General features: G+C 45.1%; 2 protein-coding genes across 7 annotated transcripts in view; one reads left to right on the top strand and one right to left on the bottom strand.

The window, feature by feature from the left end:
- PPME1 (protein phosphatase methylesterase 1) overlaps positions 1 to 2923 on the bottom strand; it is a 46887-nt gene extending 43964 nt beyond the window's left edge. The window contains exon 1 of the mRNA XM_090030812.1: positions 2770 to 2923. Within this exon, the coding sequence (XP_089886938.1) occupies positions 2770 to 2867 (98 nt within the window). The 5' untranslated portion in view covers positions 2868 to 2923. The remainder of the gene's footprint in view (positions 1 to 2769) is intronic.
- A 234-nt stretch (positions 2924 to 3157) lies between these two features.
- The window catches only part of C2CD3 (C2 domain containing 3 centriole elongation regulator), a 77600-nt gene continuing 53125 nt past the window's right edge, over positions 3158 to 27632 (top strand). For 2 of the 6 annotated variants that reach the window (XM_090030808.1, XM_090030809.1), the window contains exons 1-17: positions 3164 to 3596; positions 5388 to 5545; positions 6384 to 6604; positions 7435 to 7661; positions 8538 to 8670; positions 9536 to 9664; positions 10763 to 10907; positions 11329 to 11498; positions 13362 to 13583; positions 14430 to 14542; positions 19431 to 19549; positions 20113 to 20235; positions 21337 to 21804; positions 23421 to 23572; positions 25306 to 25549; positions 25902 to 26085; positions 26851 to 27034. In XM_090030808.1, the coding sequence (XP_089886934.1) occupies positions 3296 to 3596; positions 5388 to 5545; positions 6384 to 6604; positions 7435 to 7661; positions 8538 to 8670; positions 9536 to 9664; positions 10763 to 10907; positions 11329 to 11498; positions 13362 to 13583; positions 14430 to 14542; positions 19431 to 19549; positions 20113 to 20235; positions 21337 to 21804; positions 23421 to 23572; positions 25306 to 25549; positions 25902 to 26085; positions 26851 to 27034 (3293 nt within the window). In that variant the 5' untranslated portion in view covers positions 3164 to 3295. Of the gene's footprint in view, positions 3597 to 5387; positions 5546 to 6383; positions 6605 to 7434; positions 7662 to 8537; positions 8671 to 9535; positions 9665 to 10762; positions 10908 to 11328; positions 11499 to 13361; positions 13584 to 14429; positions 14543 to 19430; positions 19550 to 20112; positions 20236 to 21336; positions 21805 to 23420; positions 23573 to 25305; positions 25550 to 25901; positions 26086 to 26850; positions 27035 to 27632 lie in introns of all 6 variants that reach the window. The other 4 variants (XM_090030806.1, XM_090030805.1, XM_090030811.1 and 1 more) reach the window with 3 other exon arrangements.

Below are 27632 nucleotides of genomic sequence, written 5' to 3'. Positions count from 1 at the left end.
CCACCTCAGGAGAAAACATCCACATCATACTTATAGGCTGGGTAGTGCTACACTCACTAGCACCATGACCAAAAAAACTTGGGGGGGGAGGGGGGTTCATGACTGACCACAAGATGAACATGAGCCACCAATGCAATGCTGCAGCTGGCAAAGCAAATAAAAAACTCTGGCTTGCATCTACCGAGGCATCTCAAGCAAAACCCAAGAAGTCATCCTCCCACTGTACTCAGCCTTGGTGAGGCCGCAGCTGGAGTACTACATCCAATTCTGGGCTCCACACTTTAGAAAGGATGTGGAGAAGCTTGAGAGAGTCCAGAGGAGAGCCACGCACATTATCAGATGGCAGGAGAATAGGCCTTATGATGAAAGGCTGAGAGCCATGGGACTCTTCAGCCTGGAGAAGTGCAAGCTCAGGGGTGACTTGGTGGCAGCCTATACATATACAAGGGGGGTACACCAGGAAGTGGGAGAATGTCTGTTCACTAGGGCACCCCAAGGGAAGACAAGGTCTAAGTCTCAAACTGCTGGAAAAACTTCTTTACTGTCCGAGTCTCCAGTCTGGAATAGATTTCCCCCAAAAGTGAAGTACGCACCTACTCTGGATACCTTTAAAAAACGCTTGGATGCTTATCTTGCTGGGGTGATCTGACCCCACTTGACTTCCAGCCCCTTGGGCAGGGGGCTGAACCCAATGATCTCACGAGATCCCTTCCAGCTCTAACGTTAATGTAATCCCCACATGCTGTCCCTCCCTGAGCCTGCTGCCAACATTCTCCAACCTGTCCTATATCAGCTCTTTCTACAAGCCATCTATATAATTGAGCCAGTATCATACAGCATCTTATCACTATAATACCTTTCTTAACTTGGATCCTTTATTTTCATCCATAAGCAAAATCTAACTTCACCCTTTCAAAGCTCTCCTTAAATCCAGCCCATCAGACCCCCTCGCTCCCCTTTCCCATAGTCACTGCAGGCACTTCAACACATGCTCTTAAGCTTTTTAACACGTGCTCTCAGAGAGCCACTTCAATTAAAGGTCGTTCAGCAAGCTTTAGTTCAAGCAACCTCATCACCATTTTTAAGCACAGAGACATTGATGAAGCATAGAGACTCTGTGCTCATGTATAGGTGCCCTGTGTCCCTTGAACTTCCTCCTTTCACACACTGTCCTACACACCTTCACATTCTCATTGACCAGTCCCCTTCCCACTCTGCTTTCAGAAGATGCACTTACTCTCTCATTCATAAAGCTTATCATCTGTTTGCTCCATGTGGTACTACACTGCACAGTCCCAGAGGACCAAATGGCATCTCCCAGGGGCAGGGACTTACACAGCTCACCCATTGGAGAGTTTCCTGTAGACTTCTACTACAGGAAAATAATATCCAATTGTTCACTCCACTGAGCTCAACTATCATGGATCTTGAATGACCACAACACAATGGAAACAACCTTTCCTCAGCCACAGGGAGTAAAACAAATGCAGAGAAAAGTCTAATTTAAAAGATATCCTGAAAGAGCTGGCTTTGCCAAACTTTGTCCCCAAGAACAGCAAGCTGAGAGATTGTAATGGTTTGTTATCAATTGGACAATAGGGTTACAGGAAAAAAAGCTGCAATTGCATCAGGAAAACCTACAGCTCTTTCAGCTGGGTCTAACCTCCCCTTTAAAGATAATAGAGCACAATTAAGAGAACAGGAGTCCAAACTACCCAAGCTTTGGAGCTTGTCTAATTCTGTTCTGCAGGGTCTAGACACACTCCTCACTCTCAGACATTTGCCAACAGCCCAGTTTGACTCTCAAAACCTGCGACACGCCAGAAGCAGCAAATTATTAATTCCACACATGACATCACCGCCAAGAAAACCACCTGCTCTGCAAAAAAGCACCTCAAATGAGTACTTGAGCATCGCTTTCCCGGGGCAACAACCCTGTCTGCCACAATGAATTCCCGCCACCACCTCTGCTGTCCCCGCTATTCTCTGCCCCAGGCACCCTCTGCTATCCTTGCTCGCCTCTGCACAGAGCACCCTCACCTCCTCTGCCACCCCCTCTCCTGTCCCATGCACCCCCATGGGAAACCTTTTTTGCAAACCGCCCCCCCCACCCGGCATCATCTGCTGCTAATCAGCACTGGGCACTGCCCTCCTCTGCCCCCAGCAGCCCTGCTCTGCCCCAACCCTTCCCCCTGCACCTCATCACTCAGCCATCACCTGCCCCACTCTGCAACAGGCACTCCCACCCCCACCGCCCCCTTGCACCAGCTGCCCCTGCCTCCCTCCTCAGGCACCCTGCTCCCCCCAACACGAACTCCCCTCTCCTCTGCCACCACCTGCTTGAGCAGCGACACCCCCCACAACTAATCAGCACCCCCATAACCCCTCCAACACCCCCACAACTCTCAGGAAGCCTCCCCACAACCCCTCAGGGGCCCCCCCTCCCCACAGCCCCCCAACCTCTGCCCCTCCCCCACCTGCTGGAGCCCCCCCAACCCCTCCCCTCCCCCACGTCCAGGAGCCCCCCCCAACCCCCACCTTCTAGAGCCCTCCACCCCAACCTCTTCCCCTCCCCCACCTCCCAAAGCCCCACCCCCAGCCTCCTTCCCTCCCCTCAGGGACAGCCCCCCCACCTCCTCCCCTCCCCCACATCCAGGAGCCCCCCCCAACCTCCTCCCCCTCATCCCCTCAGGGACAGTCCCCTCCCCACCTGGCCGAGCCCCCCCACAGCCGCCCCCGCCCCATGCCCTGAGGACCCGCCCCTCCTACCCCATGCGCATCTTGGAGCCGGACTGGCCGCCTCCGCCGGGCATCGGCGGCCGCGGGGGAAGGCGGCCCAGGTGCAGCTGCTTCTCCAGGGCCGACATGACGGCAGAGCGGACGGGCGGGAGGGAGGGAGGGAACGAACGAGCAGCCACCAGCCACCTCCCCCACCACCACCGGAAGTGCCCCTCCACGCCGCGTGACACCCTGGGAAATGGAGTCCGCGTCCCCCAACCTAACCGGAAGTTCTCCCCTTCCCTCCCGCTGCACTCGGAGCCGGAAATAACCCCCGGCACTCCACACACCGCCGGAAGTCCTTCCCTCCGCCTCTTCCTCACGGGGGAGTGTTCTGATGCCAGAAGCAACCCTTTTCGCGCCGCTCAGTGGTATTGGTGCCGGAAGTCCCGCCCTCCAAACCTGAAGTTGGAGGGAGAGGGCGTGCCGCGCGGCCCGCTGGGGGCTGTAGTCGCGCCGCGCCTCTTCCCGGCGGCCCCCGCGGCAGCGGTGGCGGTTGCCGGGCAGCGGGGAGGCGATGAAGCCGGAGCGGGCCAAGGGGGTCACCGCGCGCCGCTCCCGCGCCCCCCCCGCGCCGCGGCCCGTGCCTGCTGCCACCAGCCTCCCGCCGCTCGTGGGTGGGCCGCCGCGCGGCCTCCTCGCCGTCACCGTGGGCCGTGTCGTGTGGGCCGGACCCGCGCCCTCCGCCGCTGCCGCAATCCGCCTGCGCTGGTGGGGCGACGCCTCGGCCGGGACCCTCTTCCGCGCCGGGCCCGCCCGCAGCCAGGCATGCTTCCCCGTGCGCTGCGGGCCCGCGCAGCTCGCCGCCTACCTCACAGGTGCGGGCACATGCGGGCACGCGTGTATCGGCGTGGGGGGTGGGTCGCTTCATTAGTTGTTAAAAGCGCACGTGTGTGCGTGTGTATATTTGATGTGTATGCGCACGTGTGTCTGAGCATACATATGAGGGTGTAGGTGTGGAGGCAGGAGGTCCTCAACTTCGTGGCTCATTGTCACTTCCCCAATTGCTGCTGATCTCTCCACTGCACCGGTGTTAACGACCATCTGCTTTTTAATGGTCTTGAGACTTCTTCCTTTTGCTCCCGTGCTGCCCATTCACCATCCCTGGTCACGTTTCTCTTCCGTTTCACAGCCCTGCCGACTGTTTTTAGCTGTAGCTAGAAACCTTCAGTCTGGCGTGGTCGGGCTAATGAGGGCTTGGGAATGACTGACGGTGTCTTGTAGGCACTGGCAGGGTGCTCGATTTGGTTTTGCAACTCTGAATAGGAGATGAGCAGACAAGGTTCTTTGGGTGAATCTGATATCTTTTTATTACACCAGCTTAAATAGTTGGAGAACAATTTTTAAGCAAAATGTCGGGTCTAATAAAAGATATCAGATTCACCCAAAGAATTTTGTCTGCCTGTGTCCTTATACCAACACAATCTATGCCCATGTGGAAAGGAAACGTACATTTAATTACAATGACTGCAGGACTAACCATACACTATGCTTTGACCGGTGTTTGCCTAGTTTGTTGCATTTTTTTTTTAAATTTCATGCGTACTCGAGAAAGTAGTACATGTTCCAGTACTCATCGTTGTTTTCTGCTTTGATCTTTAAATGAATAAATATAGTGCGAGCCCCCTGCCATATTAGCACAGTTTCTAGTTTCTTTTTAAGAAAAACGTATTGTTATATAGAATGAAGTGCCACACCCTGTGCACCCCCCTTGTGAGACTCCTAGATCCACACAGATGCTGTGCAATAGGGTTCATGAAACATTGCGCTACACACACACACACACACTGAGTAATACAGTGCGAGCCCTGATGCATTAGCGCAACTTCTAGTTTCTTTTAAAGAAAAGCACATCATTATATGGGATGAAGTGCCACACCTTGTGCACACCCCACCCGTGAAAATTCTAGATCCACCTGTGTGTGTGTGTGTATGCATGCGCACACACTGTTCAAGAGGGTTCATGAAAGCTTGTGCTACACACACACACCATAAGCTTTCACGAACCAGCTTGTTACTTCATCTTGACTTCATGAAACAGAAAGAGGCTTATACGAAGCACCCTTCAGTTTTCTCATTTCCAAGGACTCTTTATGCCTGTTCCCCCCTCCCCATGCCCCAGAGGCCTTGACATGCAAAACACTATTGCACGCTACTGAGTGCTCTTCTGCATCCTCCTGCCAAAATCACTTGGGAGGCAAGGATGAGAGGCTGTTCCTGAGAAGGGCAGCATGCCTGCAGCTCTTATTGGAATCACTAGAATCAGACTTTAGGGCTGTATTATTTAACTTAGGCTCAAGCTTAGTTTTGGGGAGTGCAGAATGTCTTTGCCAAGCATCGACAGCCCTCCAGTTGTATTTGAGGATCACACTCTAGATCTGTTACTTATAACCACATTTATGTCATAGTAAAGATTGTGTGGTTTTGTAGCTGAAGTAGTATAACGATAGAAAGAAGCCTTATTTTGTCGTCTTGGCATTCCATTTGCTTGTTTTAGTTTTTCAATTTTAATCGACTTTTAGCAGCAAACTTGTTACTTGCATAGACCCCTTTTAGGTGTTTAAAACTGCGTTATTCCAAACCTAAATTAGCTCTTCTGTCTCCTGTAGATATGGGTGCTCTAGTACTAGAGGTAATCACCAAACCTGACCATCTTCCTATCGGCAAAGTTCAAATCAATGGGTTGTCACAGCTGTCTCCAAGCAATCCAATCAGTGGATTTTTCACCATTGTTTCACCAACATCTGAGAAACTAGGAGAAGTGCAGGTAGTACTGAAAATTTTCCTCCAATTTATAGTTTGTATTTCTACAGCAACTTAGAGCCCAAGTCAGGGGCTGGACACCACTATGCAGGGGCTACAGAATAAAAAGCAAAGGAATGGTTCACGTCTCAGCCTACAGTAGTGGTTCTCACCATTTTTTGGGCTTTCTGCACCCCTCATTAGACTCGAGGTGCCCCTCCATAACTTTTGTGAATACAGTGGCACCCAATTTGAAAACCGTTTTGCAGATTATGGTGTGTTCTTCCTAGAAGAGGGGCCTGGCAGTGGGAATGGGGAATTGTTCAGGCAGGGACAAGCCTGAGCCTGCACTCACTTAATTTATCTGCTTATCTCCTGACACCTCACTTCTTACCTCACACTTCACAACTTTCAAAAGATCTGGTAGCACTGCAGGGTGTCCTGGCACCCTGGCTGAGAATTACTCATTCTAAGACAGGAGATAACTGATGGGTAAGGACGGGAAAATGCACACACACTGAAACAGTGTCAGTCAGCATGAGAAGTGGTATTCATGACAAACTGACTGTTGTGAATATTTTATGATTTCTTAAAGGCCTCAAACTAGATTTCAAATCCATGTTTAATTTTAAACATCCTTTTTATTTTCTTTTTTTTACCGCCCTGGCACAGTTTCTCTGGAAGAAGTGATTCCTTAGCTTTGTGTGATGTGAAATAACAAACAAATATTTCAGAGTTTAGGCTGGTGCCCTACATAACTGTGTAGAATACATAACATTTAGGAGTGGAAAAACAATATGCTGTAGAGTATAAAAACCACACAGAAATAAAACACATGCATTTCTTTATATTGTCTCTCTTAGATATCGCTAGTTTTGGAACCATTCCGTGAAACCTATGACAAGAGCAGCTGTCTCCCAATCACAGATGCAAGTAAAGATATTATCTCATGTGCTAAGGGAACCAGAGGGATGAGTGAAACCGGCAAGCCTCAATTTCTTGCTCCATCGCAAACATACAGGCCTCCTGGGCTGAGTGTTACTGGAAGAGAATCTGCCAACAGCAGCAGGGCTGCAACCCCTAGGTAACATTTTTCCTTAGATACATTTTCCAATTCATATGGTTTACTTTTAAGCAGTAGCCATTTGGCTATATCCAATGGGGTAAGTCCATGTGTAGTCTGAACTGTGTAGTAATTAGGGGCATAATTAGAAAAAGAATAATGGGACCAGATCCTCAGCCGGTATAAATTGGCGTCACTCCACTGACTTCGCTCAAGCTCTGCCAGTTTACACAAGTTAAAGATGTGGCCCAGAATGTATCTTAATTAAACACTTGAGTTGGCATGTCTCATGGTGGGAGTGTAAGAGGAAGAGGGAGAGACAAGATTGTGTGCACCACAAAATAATGAATACATCACGTAGTAGCATAACTAGGGGTGGGTGAGAGGGAGCACCAGCCCTGGGTACCAAGTTAAGAGGGGCACCCGGAATGGCCTCCCACCCCTGCGGAGTCCACACCCTGGCAGTGTACCCATGCTGGGAGCTCCAAAACAGTCCCTCCCTTCTGCTGTTTTAAGAGCAACAGGTAGGGTACATAGACCATTTACAGCAGCAGCTCAGCTGAGACTGTGCAGGAGTTCCTGGCATGGGCAAGACTGCTGCCTCCCAGCCCCTGCTTTCAGAACCCATGCACACACCACTCCCTGCTTCGGAATCATGCTACCCTGCTCTCCTGCAGGGTTTCCCGTAGGTGTCAAGCCTCCTTGTTATGCCACTGATGTCAAATTTCTCTTTGGATTATAGTAAGAGAGTGGGCCACTGCCATCCTCTCTCCAGAAAATATGTATGAGATTTTGAAGAGCATGAGTTTACAGACCATATGGGGTTCTGTTGAATTTGTCTTTTGCAACAGAGGAAAGGACCACTTGTTCTTCCAAGAGAATTCTGAGACCATAATGGACAGTTTCTTTGGATCTCAGATTTTACCAGATGAAACCTTAAAACCAAATCCTTCAGAGCAGCAAACGGCATTTCCCAATGGTTCTGATTTTGAGAAACAAGCTAAAACAACCATAGAGAGCCACGGTAAGGCATGGGTACTGCCTCTGCACAGCCCAGTTACAAAAGACCTTCTGTCAGGTTAGTACATATTTGGCGGTGGTTGTTTAGTTTTCATTTAAAATTACAAAAATCACTAGTATGTCAGTCATCCACCTTTGCACAACGGAAGGCTTTAGGAAAAAAGTGTTGCTCATAATGTATTTGGAACATACACAGTGTATTTGTGTTGCTCCTAAGTGTTCAGTGTTTGGAACATAATTTGATACCTAAAGCATTCCTACGTGATGGTGAAAAACAATGAATTTACTGCTGGGGCCAGGTGGCCTGACACTCGTGAGAGCAGGTCCTGCATGCTCACCAGCTATACAGGCTTCCTCATGCTTCCCCATTAGGGTGTCTCAGCCCAAAGTAAAAGGGTGGAAGAGGGCAACATTGGTCTCATTGTCTGCATAATCATTGATTTATCACCTGAGAATGATGATAGAAAGTGCCAGTGGGGTTAGTTGAGAAGAGGGGGGTTATAAATTGGATTTAAACCGCTAACTCACTTCTCATGGGCTACTAAACTGCAACTGTTTTCCCTGGGGTTGGATCCAAATAAATAATATCACTGGAAACTTCCACATCTTAACAGTTTTTTAGTCATTCACTGCATTTGCTGAAACACTGAAAATAAATTGCTGGTAAGGAACCCAAAGATGGCTAGCCAGCCTTCCAGAGATTGATCTAACAACCACACCCATCTTTCCCACCTGCTCTCTAGTCTGTATAGCATAAGTGTGTTGCTGGCTTTATAGTATAGCAAGCTTAATAATCACCAGTATGTCCAGGACTCTTTGCACTCCTAGAAATTCCATGCATCTGTAGCTGGCCTATTTATTGTGCATGCTCAGGACTTTGGTGTGTTAAATTGCACTGGAATTCTGCATTTTAATCCTTCTGTTTCTTTCCCAGCTCTCCTGGATCAGGGCAATAAACTCTGCAATGCTATGGCTGTCTCTGCAATGAAATCCAGCCCAGATACCAATGTTGAGCTGAGTGAATTGCACCCACCTATAAAGGGAGATGCTTTCAAAGCAACAGCAAAGTAAGCTTGGAAGTGGGGAGTGTGTGTAATAATTTCCACGTTGTATATTTCAAGGCATTATTATGTTTTCTTGAAATGCTGTGGTTAAGGTCATGCCTTTTGGGATTCTTATTCAAATGTGGGAAACTAAATTCCCAGGGTAAGTAAATTACTGTATTTCCTCCAGAGTGGGTTGATTTAAGTCACCAATTTTAATTATTTAAATGAGTAAGCAGGAAATGGAAGTATAAATAATTGATTTCTAATCTCTCTTTGCATTTGTCCTCTTTTTTAGTGGCTAGTATAATTTTAAAAATCTAATGATTTGCAATCTGTTATAGTTTTTACGTTAAAATTGGTACATAATTTTAGCAGAAGAGGAGATTATACCTGTGTTTGTGTATACGTATATATGCACATATGTGTGGTAGGCTACAACCATTATAAAGTATGCATGCACATTTATTTGAGTTCTTTTACATTTTCTGTATTAGCAAATGATGATTGAGGCAGTTCTGTTATACTAGATCATTCTTTCCTTGGGATTTGTGTCAAGTTGTATTTGGATGGAAATTAGATTTAAAAATTCACAAAATCAGCATTCAAATAAAATTACCTCCAACATGGTGGATATAAAAGGAAAAAATTAATAACATATGATTTGTTGTTATTGATAATGTATTAAGGAAAAGGAAGGCAGTGCATCTGGTCACCAGAGGCAAGATTTTTAAAAAGTATTAGGGACCTGTTAGGTTTTTATGCTGAAAATGTGAAAATATCTGTTTGTTTAGTAGTTGAAACGCACAAAAACCCTGGAAGAAACAAAAATATTCATTATCCTTCTTCCATTTCTGGAACTCTCTTTACTGGGATATCTACTATCCAGGAGCCTTAAACCTTTGAATTCTGCTGTTGTGTCAGCTGCTGAAGATCCCCTCCTGCTAGCAACTGAGTACCCAAGTCAAGAATTTGATCCACATGCTGAAAGCAGAGCAATACAGCTCCTGCTGGGCAGGTGAGTGCCATGGTGTGCACTAAGACATTCCTGTTGATATTGCCAAGCCAAACCAGGTCTGAATCCTGCTCATACTTACACATATGCTTAAGTTAATGCACAGGAGTGGTTACTCTGACTTCATTAAAACTCTTTATGGGCATAACATTAAGAACATGCTTAAGTCTTTGCAGGCTTTAGAACCCTTTTTATTCCGTTTTCTGGTTTTCTTGCAATCATGTTCTTGAATTTTCTCCCCTTTGGCAGAAAATTTAACTTAGTTTCATTTCCACTGGGAGGAAAAACACCCACATCCCTGGTTATGACTTTTACAAGTATGTTACATAAAAAGACAATACTTAAAGGGCTGCTTCTCCAGTACTTTATGATTAGCACTTGCAAATGGTCTCCTGTTCCCAGCTTTTGGAAATGTTGCTATCTACCACAGAAGAGAGAGAGCTCAAGGAGGTGTTCTGCCAGTGTATCTTCTGTCTGTTCTGACTGAGCAATGTGGGAAATGGTTCTCCACATTTCTCAGGTCCTTGCCTCTCTGAGAATGCCTTTCAGCAATGCAAGAAGCTTGTGTGAGGCTGACCTCTTGCTGGCCACAAGTGGATCACCATCCACCAGTTCATTGCCCAAAGCGATTAAAGGAGAGAGAGTTTAGAATACCATTTTTGTGAAAGCTTTTTCCCCTACAATTATTAAGGATGGCATGGTGTTTGAGGGACTGTGTAATTCAGAAAATTGTTCATGGAATGTGAAGCCTTTCATCACTATAAGCCCAGTTGGATATGCATTAATAAGTGAAAGCTGTTGGTATTTGACCATCTGTTTGAGCTGGTTGCCTTTCAAGTTGTTTATTGTCCCTGTCCTGCAGCTTGTCATTCCTTAAACTTTGGTTTTTGGCAGCTTAGTAGCAAGACCAAGAACTGATGCAGCAGTGGAAAGCAGAGTGCCTCTAGAACCCTGTAACTTGTCTATTTACATCAAGCTGAGGCTTATTGATGAGGGAAGCTTGTATTGTCCTTGCACTGTCCATTGATTTAAATAGTGATTTAATTATTTTTAATAAATTTGCTGCATTAAAAGTATATGTCTTCCCTCTTACGTCTACAGTACTAATTTATCTTCTGTGCCCTGTTGGGATGGAACGGGCTCTCCTCCAGAATCACTGACTGCTGGGAGTGAGCTGTATGACAGCGAGCCGAATGACCCTCCCTATGACCAGAGCCTGCTGGAGAACTTATTCTACACAGCTCCTGTAAGTGGGGGTCCATGGGAAAGTGCTTGGAACATGGTCTCTGAATAAAGGAAAAGCAAAGCACTCACACCAGCAAAACATTAGTGCCAGTAAGATGTGCATAGTTGTTATATTGCACATAGAAGTTTCTCAGTATATTACATGCAAAAAATCAAAGGTAACAGAAAGTCAGGCAAATGCTTTGTGAAATGCTTTTGAAGGTTATCCATGAAGCTTTTAATTTTGTTTTTTTTCTGGGTATGCATTTTGATACCATTTTTAATTACACACAACTAATTTGATGATTACATGTTGTTTGTTTTTTCTTTCTTCCTTATTTTGGTAATAGTTCTTATTATCCTTTATTAGCCATGATTACATTAACTTCACTCTCCCCCGCCCCTCCCCCATCCCCATCTTCCCCACATATATCTTTATTTAGAAGTCTGATACAAGTTTAAGTGATTTCCTCAGCAGTGATGAAGATGTTTTATCCTCTGAAGTAATCAGGACAAAAAACCTGGTAAAAAATGACCACAGAAAGGGGTCACAAAAGGCTTTGGATTCTGGGATCTGGGATCAGAATGAAAGAGCAACAGAAACAAAACCCAGGTAAACAGTTAAGTTAGTCTACTTTGTAGAGAAGGTGCTAATCTTTTTCTTAGCATAAACTGCCACTAGAGAAAAAAAATCCTTCTCTGACCCCCAGTACAGTCACTTACATACAGTGCAATTGTGCTTTGGAGAGCTAGTGTGTTTAAAAATTTGACTGCATCGCTCTCTAAATGATGGGACCCAGAGAATTACCATACTTCAGATAAGAAATGTGGGAAACTGTTACAGAGACATCAGTTATTTATAAATTAAATTTGGGGTGAGGGAAACTCCAAAAGTGCCTTTCTAATAATAGTATCTTGGATTTAGAAAACTGAAAAAAATTAGAAATAAAGTAACTATTGTCTATTTAGTTTTTGTGTTTTGTTAAGCATAACAAAGATATGAAAAGAAATGTAGTTACTGAGTAAGGCTTGCTGTTGGGTTTTTCATATACACTTGAATCAAATTTGAAATGATGGGTCATTTAACACAGTATATAACATTTGCAACTATGTGCAGAAAGCCTGTTACTATACAGAAAACATATTAGCATAGAAACCACAAGGGGTTTTATTTAACTTAGAATAAAATCTACAACTAAACGTAACACAAATGACGGGAAAAATGCATGCATAAATAAAACTCTTAGGCTCTGGTGAATAGCCAGAAAGAGTTACAGGTAGTAGTACTTCATTCATACTGAGAGCAGTTTCATTGTCAATCACGAGCCTGCCACCTGGACCTAAGTAATCCAGTTATCAATTTAAGAGGAGTTTTTTTAACTAGGACCAAAATAGTTCCTTCACTTCCTGATCAACTGCTCTGATGTTTCCAGCTACAGCTTGTACTATTGGCATTGCATTCTGCGGTTTGAAGGTGCATTCATTTCCCTGGAGATATATGCTTTGTACTGACTATCACTTAAAACCTCAGGCTAAGGTATGACCAGGTGTGTCTACATGTATATTTACATGTGCCTAAACTTAATGCACCTTTGCTTAAGGTGCTTTAAGAGAATTTAGGCACACGTGTACGTGTGGATACGCTAATGCACATTAAGGCAAATTAATTGTAGGTGCAAATAGCTAAGTTGCATTAAAGCATATGCAGACACACTAATGTGCATTAATGCAGTGTGTATCCATTGACACACACCATATGAACGCACATTAGCACGTCTACACATGCACTAATGTGACTTAGCTCTTCGCGTCTAAATTTGATACCTGCAGGTATCAGATTTAGGATCATATAGCCGTAAAGCTCCATTTTTAGGGTGCATTAAGAGTATGCATATGTAGACATGCACCCTTAATGCACCTTAAATAGCAATATTAAGCTAAGCCTGCTTAAAAGGCATGTAGAGCCATGCCCACTGAGATGTAAGTGGTGCCATCATCCATTTATTGGCCCCTGTACAGAAATGAATATATCGAATAACTATTGCCGCATCTCTCCCTTCCCGTCTGACACTGTCCCTGCTCCCCCTGATCTTTTCTGATTGAAGAGTTGAGCTGGAACACTACTTTGCCATGTGCAGCTGGAATTGGATGCCAAAAATGCATTGTTTGCATTATATATAAATATCTATTAAAAGCATAGACATTTTTCATTTGTAAATCACCCTTATGTCCCCCATCACACATTGATTGTAAAGGGTGATTAGAAAACTTCTGATATCTTTTATTAGACCAACTGAGTAGTTGGAAAAAAGTTCTTAGCAAGCTTTTGGGCGCAGTCACCCTTCTTCAGGCAGAGGAAGTCTCTGCTGTGAGATGTTATGAGGGATTGTTAAAAACTTGTCACCAGCAGTTCCCATTTTAGCTTCTACTGCTATGAATGCTTATCTAAACTCAGTTTGCTTCTTACTCTCTTCAGCTATTCTGCTAAACTACAGCCAGGTTCTGAAGCTTCCATAGGACACTCCAAGGAAGCTCCAGCCATAAACTTGACTGTGGATAAACTAGCATTGCTGGGTCGCATACATCTAGCCAGAGTCATCATTGAAAGCTTGAGAATCCCTCCTGAAAGCAGCCAGGCTACACCAGGCAAGAAAAGCTCAGTGAGGAAGCCACCAAGGCCAATATTAGCTAAAAAGTGGTAAGTGATTATTTTAGGTGAGGTTTTACTTCTAGCCTTTGTTGTGGGAACCAACGTCCTCTGCAAGCATCTTGTTTAGCTGACCTGATTGCAACAGGATCCTGCAATTTCTTTCCTGCAGGCCCGGTAACTAGGAAATCCCGTGGCTACTGATGCCTCTGACGCACATTACAGGTTAATTGCTCCTTAAATAGTAAGCCAGCCACATGTGCAAGTCAACTTAAAACATGATCATAGAGTAAACGAGCCACAAAGCTATTCTACGTATAATGCGCAACTTTGTGGCTTGTTTGTAGCACACTTCAAATTGAATGTGTTGTCATCCATGCCCCGGGAGTTGTGAAGACCTTGTGTGCCATCCACCTGGAGGGCACATGTGGTTTTAATAGGTCTTGGTACATGGGGAGATTCTATTTCTATCCTACGCTGTGGGAACTGCAGCAGCCTGGTCCCAGGGTCCCTGTGCCCCCACAGCTGTTTCTTTGACAATCAGCTGATTGTCAGCTCAGGCCAGGTACTGGTTTGGTCCCTAGCCTCAGTTGACAATCAGCTGATTGTAGGCACCTCAGCTCTAATCTTGCTGGTGCAGGGGGAGTCCAGGATCAGCTCCCCCTGCACCAGCAAGTAGGGCACGATTGGGATCTAATCCCCCATCCCAAAAGAACACATCCAGCCATGTGCACCTGGCATAGCTTGAAGAGTGATTGTTTGGATCACAGATTAGATCCCATCAAGTCTTAAAGTAAATGTCTACTAGGGGCCTAACTTTCCTGCTGCTGTATGTGTGCTTTTAGAGCACTAGGCCACTGGTCGCTTGTGATCTTTAGTTCTGCTTTTCATTTGTAGCACTTTCTTTGTTGAGTACCACTTTCCAGTGGGAATCTCCAAGAATGAAACAGGGCAGGTTTCCATAGCAACAGAAGTAATTCGGATAGCATCAAGCAAAGTTGCTGGTGAAGGTAAGAGCCTTATTTTCTTTTCTTAAATGCAGGTGGGCTGGATTCTATGCCTTTTTGGCAATTATTTATTGGAGCTTTAAGTTTTATGATGCTTTGTGCATGAGAGACCCACTGATAAGCTTATTAGTGACATCATTACCAAGATGAATGATCAATGCATAGTACCCCAGGAGCTTTAGAGCTGGAACATTTTCCCTAGGCGAAGAGTTCCAAATGAGCCTTGGCTTCCCAGAGGCAGTAACTTTAGGATTTTTTACTGGAGGAGCAGAGCAGCTCAGAAAAACCAACCTTTTTACCCCACACAAAAGTACATCTCTGTACAGTAATACCGATTACTTACAAAGTGCTTTACAAACGCAGCATGAGTCTCACAAGGATGATACAAGGAGTAAATAACCCCAGTTTACATGGGAGATATCCAAGGCGACAAGAGGGGAGACGCTTGTTAGGTGCAGGAGTGTCTGATTGGCTTGCCTGATCCCTTCATTTTATTCAGTGATGCCATGAGAAAGGTCAGCTTGGGTCCAAGGTTAGCAACCTATGGCCTGCTGGCCAGAAGCTATTTCATCTGACCCATGGGTGCCCGCACTTCTGGACATCAGCAGATGGGGGAGTTAGTAGTGGTGGCAAGGGATGTGGCTATTAGCAGCCTGCTGTGTCCCTTCACCCTCTTCTCTCTCCTGTGCTCACTATTGCAGCCACAATTTCTGTTGCCATTGAATTGGCCTTCATTGGCAGTTGGTGCTGACGGCAATTGACTGCAAGCATGAGGGCAGCTGTAGTATTGAGGGGGGAGCAGCCCTCAGCATAGAGCAGGGAGGGCTAGAGTGGGAGAGGGTGGAGAAAAGGGGCACTAGTTCAGGGCACAACCCTTTCTAGTTGTGCCTCTGGCAGTGGCCTGCCTTTGGAATGAGCTGTTTTAATTTGGCCTGCCATTCCTAAAAGGTTACCAACGCCTGACTGTAGGCCATATTTCTTTGCAAGTTAAGAATGCTAATCTGCAAGATTTGCCATACTTGCTGGTCCCTGGCATTAGCATTGCAGTAAGACTTTTCATACAGGTCTCCCATGTGGTTGCTTTTTGAACTTACTCTCATCAAAGGTGGATTCAGGAGACGGGGTGATATTCATTCATTTGCCAGCTCTGTTAAAAGATTCCTTTTTCAGCCTTAGGGAAGCTACTTAATTTTTCTGTCTTGGTTCTTTGTAAAATGGTTAGGAGGATAGCTTCTTCCACACTGCACTGTTTATTTAGAATGAGAGTTCCTTATGACTTGTGGCCCCTCTTTGATATTGCTTTATTTAATAATCAAGGGAACCTTTCATATAAATGATCGAAGTATTTTGCTAACTTTGCATACCTTTTAGCTTTCCTCCTAGTGTTGGTTCACCCACAGTGTAAGCTTAATGGTTTGGAAAGCCAGTGACCATATTTTGGGGTGTAATATAAAATGAATGAATAAATTAAATGTTAATGCATTAAATGTTAATATTCACCTTACAGATTAAATATAATCCATAAAGGTGAATAGAAAATTGGCTGGAGCATCAGGCTTATAGTTTCTAGGTTTCATAGTTTCTAGGGTCGGAAGGGACCTGAGCAGATCATCTAGTCCAACCCCCTGCCATGGCAGGAAAGAGTACTGGGGTCAAACGACCCCAGCAAGATGTTCATCTAACCTCCTCTTAAAAACCCCCAGGGTAGGAGCCAGCACCACTTCTCTTGGAAGCTGGTTCCAGACCCTAGCCGCCCTGACTGTGAAGTAGCGCCTCCTGATATCTAACCTAAACCTACCCTCTGCCAGCTTGTGACCATTATTCCTGGTCACTCGTGGCGGTGCTCAGGGAAACGGTGACTTCCCCAATGCCTGCTGATCCCCCCTGACTAGTTTATAACAGGCCACAAGATCCCCCCTCAGCCTTCTCTTGTGGAGGCTGAGCAGGTTCAGGTCCCGCAGCCTCTCCTTATAGGGCCTGCCCTGTTGTCCCCTGATCATACGAGTGGCCTCCTCTGGACCTTCTCCATGCTGTCGACATCCCTCTTGAAGTGTGGCACCCAGAACTGGACACAATACTCCAGCTGCGGCCTGACCAGTGCCGCATAGAGGGGGATCACCTCCTTGGACCTGCTCGAGATGCATCTGTGGATGCATGCCAAGGTGCGGTTGGCCTTCCTGACTGCCTCCCCACACTGCCGGCCCATGTTCATCTTGGAGTCAACGATGACCCCCAGTTCCCTTTCCGCCTCCGTGCTGACAAGCGGGGAGTTCCCCAACCTGTAGGTATGGTGCCAGTTGTTCCTCCCAAGGTGCAGCACCTTGCACTTGTCTGTGTTGAAGCCCATCCTATTCTCGTCCACCCACCCTTGTAACCTGTCTAGGTCTGATTGTAGCCTGTTGCATCCTTCCAGTGCGCCCACATCCCCCCACATCTTGGTGTCATCAGCAAATTTGAACAGGTGCTTTTTACCTCCTCATCCAAATCGCTGATGAAGATGTTGAACAGTGCGGGCCTGAGGACCAAGCCCTGCGGGACCCCACTGCCCACGTCCTTCCAGGCTGAGAAGGCCCCATCCACTACCACCCTCTGGGTGCGGCCCACCAGCCAGTTGACGACCCATTCGACTGTGTGGGTGTCTACACCACAGCCCCCCAGTTTCTTAATGAGAAACAGTGAGAGACAGTGTCAAAAGCCTTCCGGAAGTCCAGGAAGATTATATCCACTGCTACCCCTGCGTCTAATGATCTGGTGATCTGATCGTAGGCGGCCACCAGGTTGGTCTGACAGAACCTGCCACTGATGAACCCATGTTGGTTGCCCCGAAGCATGCAGTCCCCTGCTGGCCCCTCCTGGATGTGTGCCAGCATAATTTTCTCGAACAGCTTGCCTAGGATCAAGGTAAGACTAACCAGCCTATAGTTTCCCGGGTCCTCCTTCCTGCCTTTTTTGAAGATGGGGACCACGTTGGCCCTCTTCCAGTCCTCCAGTACCTCACCAGAGCACCACAAGTGCTCGTAAAGCCATGCCAGGGGACTTGCAATGACCTTGGCCAGTTCCTTTAGAACTCTAGGGTGGAGATCATCCGGGCCGGCTGACTTGAATACATCCAACCTCTCCAGAAGCTCCCTAACTAAATCCTCGCTTACCTGTGGCCCAGGTGTGCCTCCCCCGGGGCCCGAGGGGGGCCCAGCAGGGAGGTGGCTGTTCTGGTCCCTACTTAGGAAGACAAAGGCAAAGAAATCGTTAAACATGTTATCTTTGCCGTCTGGTGTGACGACCAAGTTTCCCAACGCGTCCTGCAAGGGCCCCACGTTACCCGGGACCTTCTTTTTACCCCCTACGTATTTAAAAAATTTATTGTCCTTAATCTGGGAAGCTAGCCCCAGTTCCATCTCTGCCTTGGCCTTCCTAACTACCCCCTTACATCCCCGAGCAACTACTTTAAAGGGTAGCAATCAATGGCTCGATGTCTAGTTGGCAGCCGGTATCAAGTGGAGTGCCACAGGGGTCAGTCCTAGGGCTGGTTTTGTTCAGTATCTTCATCAATGATCTGGAAGATGTCAGAATGCACCCTCAGCAAGTTTGCAGATGACACCAAGCTGTGGGGAGTAGTAGATAAGCTGAAGGGCAGGCCTAGGATTCAGAGTGACCTATACAAATTGGAGGATTGGATCAAAAGAAATCTCATGAGGTTCAACCACGGACAAGCACAAAATCCTGCACTTAGGACACAACAGTCCCGTGCACTGGTACAGGCTGGGGGTGACTGGCTAGGACCTGGGGGTGACAGTGAACAAGAAGCTGAATACGAGCCAGCAGTGTGCCCTTGGTGCCAAGAAGGCTAACAGCATCCTGGGCTGCATTAGTAGGAGCGTTGCCGGCAGTTCAAGGGCAGTGATTATTCCCCTCTATTCAACACTGGTGAGGCCACATCTGGAGTCCTGTGTCCAGTTTTGGGCCCCCCACTATAGAAAGAATATAGATAAACTGGAAAGAGTCCAGTGGAGGGCAATGAAAATGGTTAGGGGGCTGGGGCACATGACTTGTGAGGAGAGGCTGAGGGAACTGGGTTTTTTCAGTTTGGAGAAGAGAAGACTAAGAGGGGATTTAATAGCCTTCAACTACCTGAAGGATGGATTGAAAAAGGATGGAGCTGTATTGTTCTCGGTGGCAGATGACAGAACAAGGAGCAATGGGCTCAAGTTGCAGCAAGGGAGGTTTAAGTTGGATATGAGGAAAATCTTTCTGGCTAGGAGGGTGGTAAAGCACTGGAACAGGTTACCTAGAGAGTTGGTGGAGTCTCTGTCCTTGGAGGTTTTTAAGGCCCAGCTAGACAAAGCCTTGGCTGGCATGATCTAGTTTGGGCTAGTCCTGCTTTGAGCTGGGGGGGGTGAACTAGATGTGACCTCCTGAGGTTCTTTCTAACCCTGATGTTTTATGATTCTGTGACTGGTACATGGACTCTCATTCCCAAGAGAAAACTTTGTAGATACACAGTTAAAACTAAATGTTTGTTGGTCCTATTAAAAAAAAAAGTTACTATAAAATTCTGAGAGAATTTAACAAATAATTGAAAAACTCAAAATGTTCCTATAGTTGCACCAATAAATATAGACTCTTCCTCTTCCTTCTCCCCCTGTCTCTCTATATAGGCAGGAAATACATGCGCACACATGTGTACATGTGCTCCTGCACACACACGCAATCTTTCTCCTCCTTTATGAAAACCAGAATATCTCCACATTACTCTGGAGAGTTCACAGCTATGCCCCTTTATATACCTACCCTCCATATACAGAGGATAGAGGATTTCTCTACTGTTCAGCATCATGAAATAAGTTAGCACTGAAACTAAGCAAATGTTCATAGGTATCAATCTTTCTTCCAGTGGTAAAATTTCAACAGCGATTTGTGTTCCCTGTGCGTTTTGGTGGAATGATGATTGAGCACTGGTGGAACTCTGACCTGACTTTCAAAATCTACATGAGGAAAAGGACGCAGAAAAAGGTATTGGCTGCAAATCTTTTCGTAAAGCAAAAAAATTGTGCACTTTGGTTCCCCAGATCCTTGTGCACAATCTGATGTCCTTTCATTCTGTAGTGTTGTATTGGAACTGCTCTGATTTGTATCACAAGGGAAAAACAGATAAATTGATGTAGCCCACATGGGATGTTTCTTAAGCAAATAATAGCTTTTTGTATTTCAAAATAGTATATGAGATAACTGGTTATTTTGGGTCAAGACAGACAGGTCTGAGTATATTTCTCCTTCGCCCTTCTCTAGAAAAACATTTCAGGATTATGGTGTGGATTTAAACATTAACCATCAAAATACAAACATCCAGCATGTCTTCAAGTGACGTGCATGTCTCAGGGATTCCACACTGAAGATGAAACGGAATAGTTAGCCCTATACAGATTGGGTTTATGTTAAATAATGAAACTGTGTTGTTGCAAAGGAAATGAACTTACAAGGCTCCATCAGAGTTTTCCACTTCAGATTAACTCTGCTGTTTCTTTTTATCCAGCAAATTTTTCATGAATCTAACCAACTATATTTTCTGTCCTTAGCCAGTGCTGATTGGCTTAGCAGCCATTAAGCTCCACACAGTTCTCGAGTCAGAGCTCCTCACTGTCAGCTGTGAGCTACCTGTGGAAGAAGAGGAAGGTCAGACTCCACTTGGGCCTCTAAAGGTATAGACATTCCCCTTGCAGTGTTTGATTTAGGTCACCTTTTATCACTATAGTTCAGAAGCTAAATATGTCTCTAACTTGGATGTTGCACTTTAAATATGAAAGTTTGTGGATTCAGTTCAGTAGAAACCTGTTGCCTTTTTTGTTTAGAAACTGTGATTCTCCCCAGAGCTCCGCCACTTAAACTGAATGGCTCTCAGCAGGGGGGAACCCACCTAAAATTTCAGTCCTGTAGATCTCTTAAATGTATCCCTGGGGAGCGTAGCCAGAGGATGGGTCAGTTACTTTTGCATACCATGAAATGACAGGTATTTCCTACTTAGGGCTTGAAAAACCCACTGGCTCCCACTAGATTGTACAGGTTGGCATAGATTGGAAAAGGTAATAGAATAGGAAGAAGACCATTTGGTTGTAGGAGCAGATGGAGAGGGGAAGGCAAAATGGAAGAAGTTGCAGTGGATTGTGAAAATCATTGGAAAGGAACGGAGCCTGCAGAAGGAGTAAATGGAGACGAGTAAAATCAGTGTGGGGAGCAGGAAAAGGACTGGGGAAAAGAGAGAGGTGGGTAAAGGGAGTGAAAACACAGAGCAGAAAAATCCAACTAGACTAGCCTTAGAAGGATGAGGGAAATGACAGAGACAATGTGGCAAGAAAAGAAAAATAAAAGGATGGGGGGGAGAAAAAAGAAAAAGAGAGAATAAATGCCAAGGAAGGAGTTAGATTCCAAAATATAGTGATTAAGTAATGCTCCCTTATAAAAACAAAAGTATAAATAGTTCCTCAAAAAGTGCCCACAAGACAGTGGTTTTCACCCTAGCTGGCATTTGTCAAGTACATTTTTCAATCACTCTTCAGATTTTCAGATAGTCATAAGCTTGTCATACACACAGGTGTTGCTTTATTCACCAAACCTTTCTGTCCTCATCTTTCAGTAATGATTGACATTCATGAATAGCGTTCATCCATAATGAGCTTACAAGGTTCTGAATGGTAAATTAATATAGCTATCAAATCAAGAAAGCTATACATTTTTCTGCTCTGTATTGGCCAGCTCGTTCATACAGGACATACACTCAGAGTAGCTGTTTTCACATATTACAGGTATTGTTGGAGCTTGCAGCCGATAACAAAGACTTTACCAGTGCCAGCGCAAGGTCCGTGAGTGCTGTACAGCAAACCCCAGGTTATGTCATAAGAAGTCCAGGGATGGAAGTAAAAGAAGCTGGCAGGAATTATAGAACTGCAGAAAGCCCTCAACGCTTGAGGTCAAGCAGCCAGGAATCCTCAAAGAGATTAGAAGTGCCCAGCACAGAAGTCATGAAGCCCCCACAGTCCATGCCAGTATCTGTGTCCCGTAATTTAATGACGCAAGTAAATGCCTCTGAAGAGGCTGGGTTGCTGCTGCATGTACTGTTGATGGTGCTGGATGGGAAGGATTTTATTGTTGGAGACTTTGGAAGCCGTAGTTCCTGTAATGTCTATTTAAACTGCAAGCTGTTCAGCACAGAGGCAGCTACAAGATCTGCTGTTGTATGGGGCACAACACAACCTGCCTTTAACTTCTGTCAGGCAAGTCTCACATCTCTCCTGTTACACTGTCTGAACTTTGTACTTTCACAGTGACAACCTTTTCTACAGTTTAAATCTTAAAAACAAAAACTAACCTAAACCCCACACTGTTTGCTTACTTACAGACCTATCTGCCTGCCTTTTTATAATATATTAAGTATATCTTGTTACTGTGCTGGCTGTACCACAAAGCATTAAATACTTCTGAGTCGCTTCTGAGCAGCTATCAAACAGTAAAGCAGACTTTGAAATACCAGAGGAAAACAGGCAACAAGGCCCATATGTTAAGCATGGAAAAGAAAGCAGCTTCTCTCCATGAGAGAAGGGAAGAGATGTTAAAAATGTTGATCTGGCTGGCGGCTTGGTCCCTTTATAACCCTGAATTTTTTTGCTCTGTGGGATGTGGCAGCCTAGTGGGTAAGGCATCTCCTAATGGCTCCAGAGTAGTGAATTCAAGCGTCACTCCATCCAGTCTCGTGCCAGTGGTCACCCTCTGTTCATCCAGCTGTAATTGGGGATGTGGTCATTCAGCCTGGGGAGCTGAAGACAGATGTGCTGCTAGCTGTAGAAACTGGTGTGCCTTTGCCATGCTAAGGTAATGAACTGTTGAGCTTGGATGGGCCCGTGACCTTGTGATTCTTTCTCTTCGTATATAAAATGCATGAGAGTCAGCAGCTGCTACATTAATGCCTGGGTAAGGGCCCTCAGCCAAGACATTACATACAATTAGGCTTTTGGTGTAACACAAACTAAGCTATGTTTCACTTCCTGTGTGTGTCGGGTATGTTGAGTCCGGTTGTTTTTCCCTGTTCCACTGCAAGACACAGTTGAGAGTCTTAGACGTGCAACTCTTCCAACATTAATTAAAAGAGTGGGATATAGAGAAGCATAGCAAAGGAATATTTAGTCTCAGGTTGTGTATCTGGGGTATGTTAGGTAGGTGCTAACATTGAGTCTGAAGGGGCTTGATGGCCACACAGGGTCCAACAGGTAGCCAAGGATTCCTAAAAAAATCACATTTCAGACCACCACGTGCAACTAAAGGGCACGAAACAAGAAACACTAGGAGTGTTCTGCAGCATGCCACAGGGAAGACAAGGGCATGGCATTGGGAATGAAGTCAGTCATTAATATAAGCATTAAAAGAGTTTTAAAACATCTAAAAAACACTTGCCATCAAAATCAGACTTTGTCTGCATGGATTGTCATTTTCCAAGTTCACTGGTATTCCAAAATGGAGTGGACAAACCTGAATTGAGTTTTTAACCTTTATAATCATTAATATAAGCCAGAGTGATCTGCAGATCACTGGGACTCTGAGGGGTCATGGTAAGTGGTCTGCAATTTGGCTATTTATTACACCACTCACCCTCCACCTCTTTTGTTTATAAAGCTAGATTACAAGGTCTACAGGATGGTTGACAGTGATCCACCAATATAGAAATGTTGGGAAGCGCTGCATTAGAACATTCTCCCTCACTCCCACAGTATACACTATTTGGCAAACAGCTTGCCTTCTCTTTAAATACAGGATATTTAATGTATTAATTATCATTAATTTCATTATCATTTCATTAGTAATTATTATTAATTCATTTTTGAACTCTAAATATTAGGTGATGCCTTTTTCATTGACTCGCAAACACTTGGAGAGACTGAAGAACAATGTGATGGTCATTGAAGCCTGGAACAAGTTGGGAAACCCAGGATGTGACAGACTGCTGGGACTGGTGAAGCTTCCTCTGCATCAGTTTTACATGTCATTCAAGTAAACAGCCTTTTTAACTGTTTTGTTCTGTCTTTTACCAGGTTGGGATATGTGCTGACCCATGGATAGAGAAAGAAGGGAGCTGAATGTGTTCTTATAGCGTTATTTTGCAACAAGTGTCTTGTTTGCTCTGCTCTGCTCTGATCTGCTCTGCTAGATGGAAACCCTGAAAAATGGACTCTGAAACACATGGCTTTAATTGGCCTGGAAGTGAACTATCTCTAGTGCAGATCAGCAGATCCATGTTATTGTTCAAGTCCATCCCATGCTGGGCACTGTACATGCATTGGCATTAAATCCCTGGTTCCCCCCGTCAGATCATTGGAGGTGAACACATAATGTGTCTGTGCAACATCCACAATCCAAGGACTGTCCCTGATTTCAGCACTACTATGGCTTGTCTGATGGGCAGTTTGGGGCCTAGCTTTGCCAGAAGACATTCTATAAGACTTGCAGCAGTGCTCCCTTTGCTGCTCACTAACATGAAATGTGTGACTTTCACTGCTTTATGTCCACTGGCCACAATAGTTTTTCAGCTCACAGCACTGTCATGGCAGTGAAACAGGATTAGGCACTGAACAGCTCTTAAAAAATCAACTAGTTTCACTGGCCCTATAATACGTCTATAGCCTACATAAGTTGTTACTTTTCCATTAAGAAAAGAATTAAAATTACAACAAATGCAGCTTTTTGTAAAATTGCTATAATCTTGGACCAATCAAAAAATAAGCATTTGGTTGACAGTGTTTGACCAGTTTGTCAGCTCTACTCTTAAATGGTGAACTATGACTTTCAGTAATCAGAAGTCCCATTATTTAGATTAGAAATTGGGTTGTGTACTACAAACAGTGTCTAGAGCTTTCCACATGTTTTGGATGGTTGTTTCCACAACTGTGACTGTAGCGAGTAACTGATCTCGTCCCTCAGACTACAGAGTAATATTCTGGTTTTGTGTAGCACAAGAAAGTGCTCTTAGCATACGGATGTCTAAATAACTTGAGTCCCAACTGTAATGTTCTCATTATCTTATACCATGACCTGGCTGCTTGTTCTATTTACAGGCTTTTACCAAGGTTATAAAAACAAGCTCAAGGGTTGTCTTTGTAGTACAAAAGCCTTCTAAATATGGATCCTTATTTAGGTCCTTTGTTTGCTCTTCATCCTCTAGCCAAAGGGTGTCAAATTTATGTGGCCCTGCAGGCTGGATGAGTCGCACGGAGCTGGTCCACAGGTCAGATTGGATCCTTGGCCACCCCTCTTTCTCTCCCCTCGATCCTGGATCCAGTGCACCTGCCTTAATTGATCCAGGGTCTGCACCTCATGTGGCCACCCACAACTGCTCCAGCATTGCCCTGCCCATTGTACTGTCCAACTGGGGTGGGTGCTGCTGCATTTAGCACAGATCCCAGACCAGCCAGATATGGCACACTTCCCAGGTCCTGTGTGCTTGGCTGGTCTGGCATGTGGCATATGGTCAGTTGAGACCAGGGGCAGCTTATTTCTGCATAGCAAAGGTAGCTGCTGTCATTCACCAGAAGCTGGATCAATGTGGTGTGAAGTGTTGGATAAAAATGTGTTGGGAGAGGAAAAAGGGGTCTCATTACCTGGCCTTAGGCTCTAAGCATTGTAATAAATTGGTTTCTGGTCGTATTAAAAGCTCTGTGTGACGTGACATGAGTTGTGTTGGTAAATATGTACCAGCAGCATGTTCTGGTATGCTTTCTTCTCTGCAGAGATCCTCAAATTTCTCACCTGCTGCTTCAAGCCCAGTATCCCGTAGTTGCAGTGGACAGCTATATGCCAGTGATGGATGTTTTCACAGGCAGGAGAAATGGAAGCCTCCAGGTGATCTTGGCAATGGGCTCAGCTGATCAAATAGTGGCACTCCAGAGACTGAAAAATGAAGACGGCATGGTAGCTCCTGCTATGCAGCGTCCTGCCCACTGTCTGGATCCTCTCCCTACAAACTACTTAGTGGTATGCTTGGAACTGCTCCTTGGGCTTTTAGAGATGTGTGATGAGACATCTCTCTCGTGCAGTTTCTTTGATAAACCTCTGATTTTTCCTAGTGGAGTCTGTCTTCCTGTTGTCACCTTTTCGTTTTGTGTAGTGTGGATATACAGTGTCTCATGTTTAACTCTTCCATTCCCATATTTGTCTCGTTCCCTTTGCCCATTTTCTTGGGTCCCCACTCCTGTATTAATTATGTAGTTGTTTTCCCTGTCTGTTCCCTGACAAACAAAATGTGGGCTGCTGATAACAGTATGGGGTGTCTCTTGGTGGATTTTAGGACCTGCTTCTATTCATAACGATTTTTCATCCTATTCAGCAGCTAGAGAGAGAAAAGGAAGGACTGATAGAGCACATATTTGAGATCCATGTGGAGAAAGTGAAAGGACTCATGCCCTTACAGTCCACAGTGTGGGGAGAGGCCGACTGTTATGTGCAGTACCATTTTCCAGTTCAGCAGCCATACTCCAGTGTGTTACAGGGGACTGAATTATATGCAAATGGTAAGTTTAGTTTGATAGAATCTCATGTAGAGCATTGTCTTAGTTAGGGATTGTGTGTTAATGTTTTGGCTATATGACTCTGTGTGTGCGTCCACATGTGTGTGTGTTTATGAGAGCTCTCTGGGCCCCTTAACATAGAATCAGAAAATTAGGGTTGGAAGGGACCTTAGCAAGTCATCAAGTCCAACCACCTGCTCAAAACAACACTGTCCCCAACTGTATTGTTGTAGCCAAGGCTTTGTCTAGCCAGGTCTTAAAAACCTCCAAGTATGGTGATTCCACCACCTCTCTGGGTAGCCGGTTCCAGTGCTCTATTACCCTCCTTGTTACAGAGGTCTTCCTAATATCTAACCTCAACTTCCCTTACTGCATCGTGAGCCCGTTGCTCCTTGTCCTGTCATCGGCCCCCTCTGAGACCAGTCCAGCTCCATCCTCTTTGTACCCTCGTGCAGGGAGTTGAAGGCTGCTATGCAATCCCCTCTCAGTCTTCTCTTCTCCAGACTAAATAAGCCCAGTTCCCTCAGCCTCTCCTCACAAGTCATGTGTCCCAGCCCCCCACCATTTTTATTGCCCTCTGCTGAACTCTGATCGCATCTTTTCTGTAAGCTAGTCCTTTCTTTTGTCAGCAGCAGCTTGTTGGATGGGCAATGACAAAACTCCTGCTGGGAGGAGGAGGGTTGTGTTAGGTTGACTTTTAGATTACCACCTCTTTCCTTGGATAGAGTGTTGGGACTGCATATCTCACTGGCTTTGTTTGACTTGTAGGCATTCGATTAAAACCCTTTCGCTCAGCAACTACTTTGTGCATCCCTGATCCTATCTTTAATGATGAACATCATCACTCCATGTTGGTGCCGGCAGATGTCCCAGTGCAGAGGCTGCTCCTCAGTGCATTCTCTACGCAAGGATTAACTGGCGGAGGAGGAATCCAGTTTGAAATCTGGTGCAGGTAGAGAATAAAGAACCATTTCTCAGTCAAGGAAACATTTAAAAAAATCTTACAGTAGTGAAAACATCAAACCATGTGGCGATCGAATAAGCTGACAATTATGGCATCAGCACTGATTCTACATTTCTTTCTGAATGGGGGGCATTTACAGAGGTATTTGGGGCTGATTTTTCATAGGTGCTTATTTAGCTGCTTTTTCTTCCGTTGACTTGACTGTCAGTTGTGTGGGTTTTTAGCATATCTTTGTCCGTTTTGGAATTAGTCTAAAAGTACACATTATTTAGATGCAACTTATGTGTCTTTGCATTCTGTTTCACAGAAAATTGCCACCCAGGGAGGATATTGTGTGTTGCAGAGTTCTATCTTCTATATTTCCCTTATTGTTGAGACTCGGTTTTCAAATTATCTAGTGCTTTCAGTGCTTTTTGCACAGCACTTTATTACTACAGATAACATCTAAAGAAGGAGACAAAAAATAAGGATAACATTAAAACTAGTGAAAACCTTTTAAAAAGCAAATTAATAACTAGTTCATTTTTTGCTAGAAATCTCTTTCAGATTATCACTCCCACTCTACTACAAAAATATGAAGTGTTCA

The sequence above is a fragment of the Crocodylus siamensis genome, chromosome 1 (assembly GCF_052110815.1).
Source record: "Crocodylus siamensis isolate JL-2025a chromosome 1, ASM5211081v1, whole genome shotgun sequence".
Taxonomy (NCBI): Eukaryota; Metazoa; Chordata; order Crocodylia; family Crocodylidae; genus Crocodylus; species Crocodylus siamensis.
The sequence above is the reverse complement of the archived record's forward strand: the minus strand, read 5'-3'. Positions and strand labels throughout refer to the sequence as shown.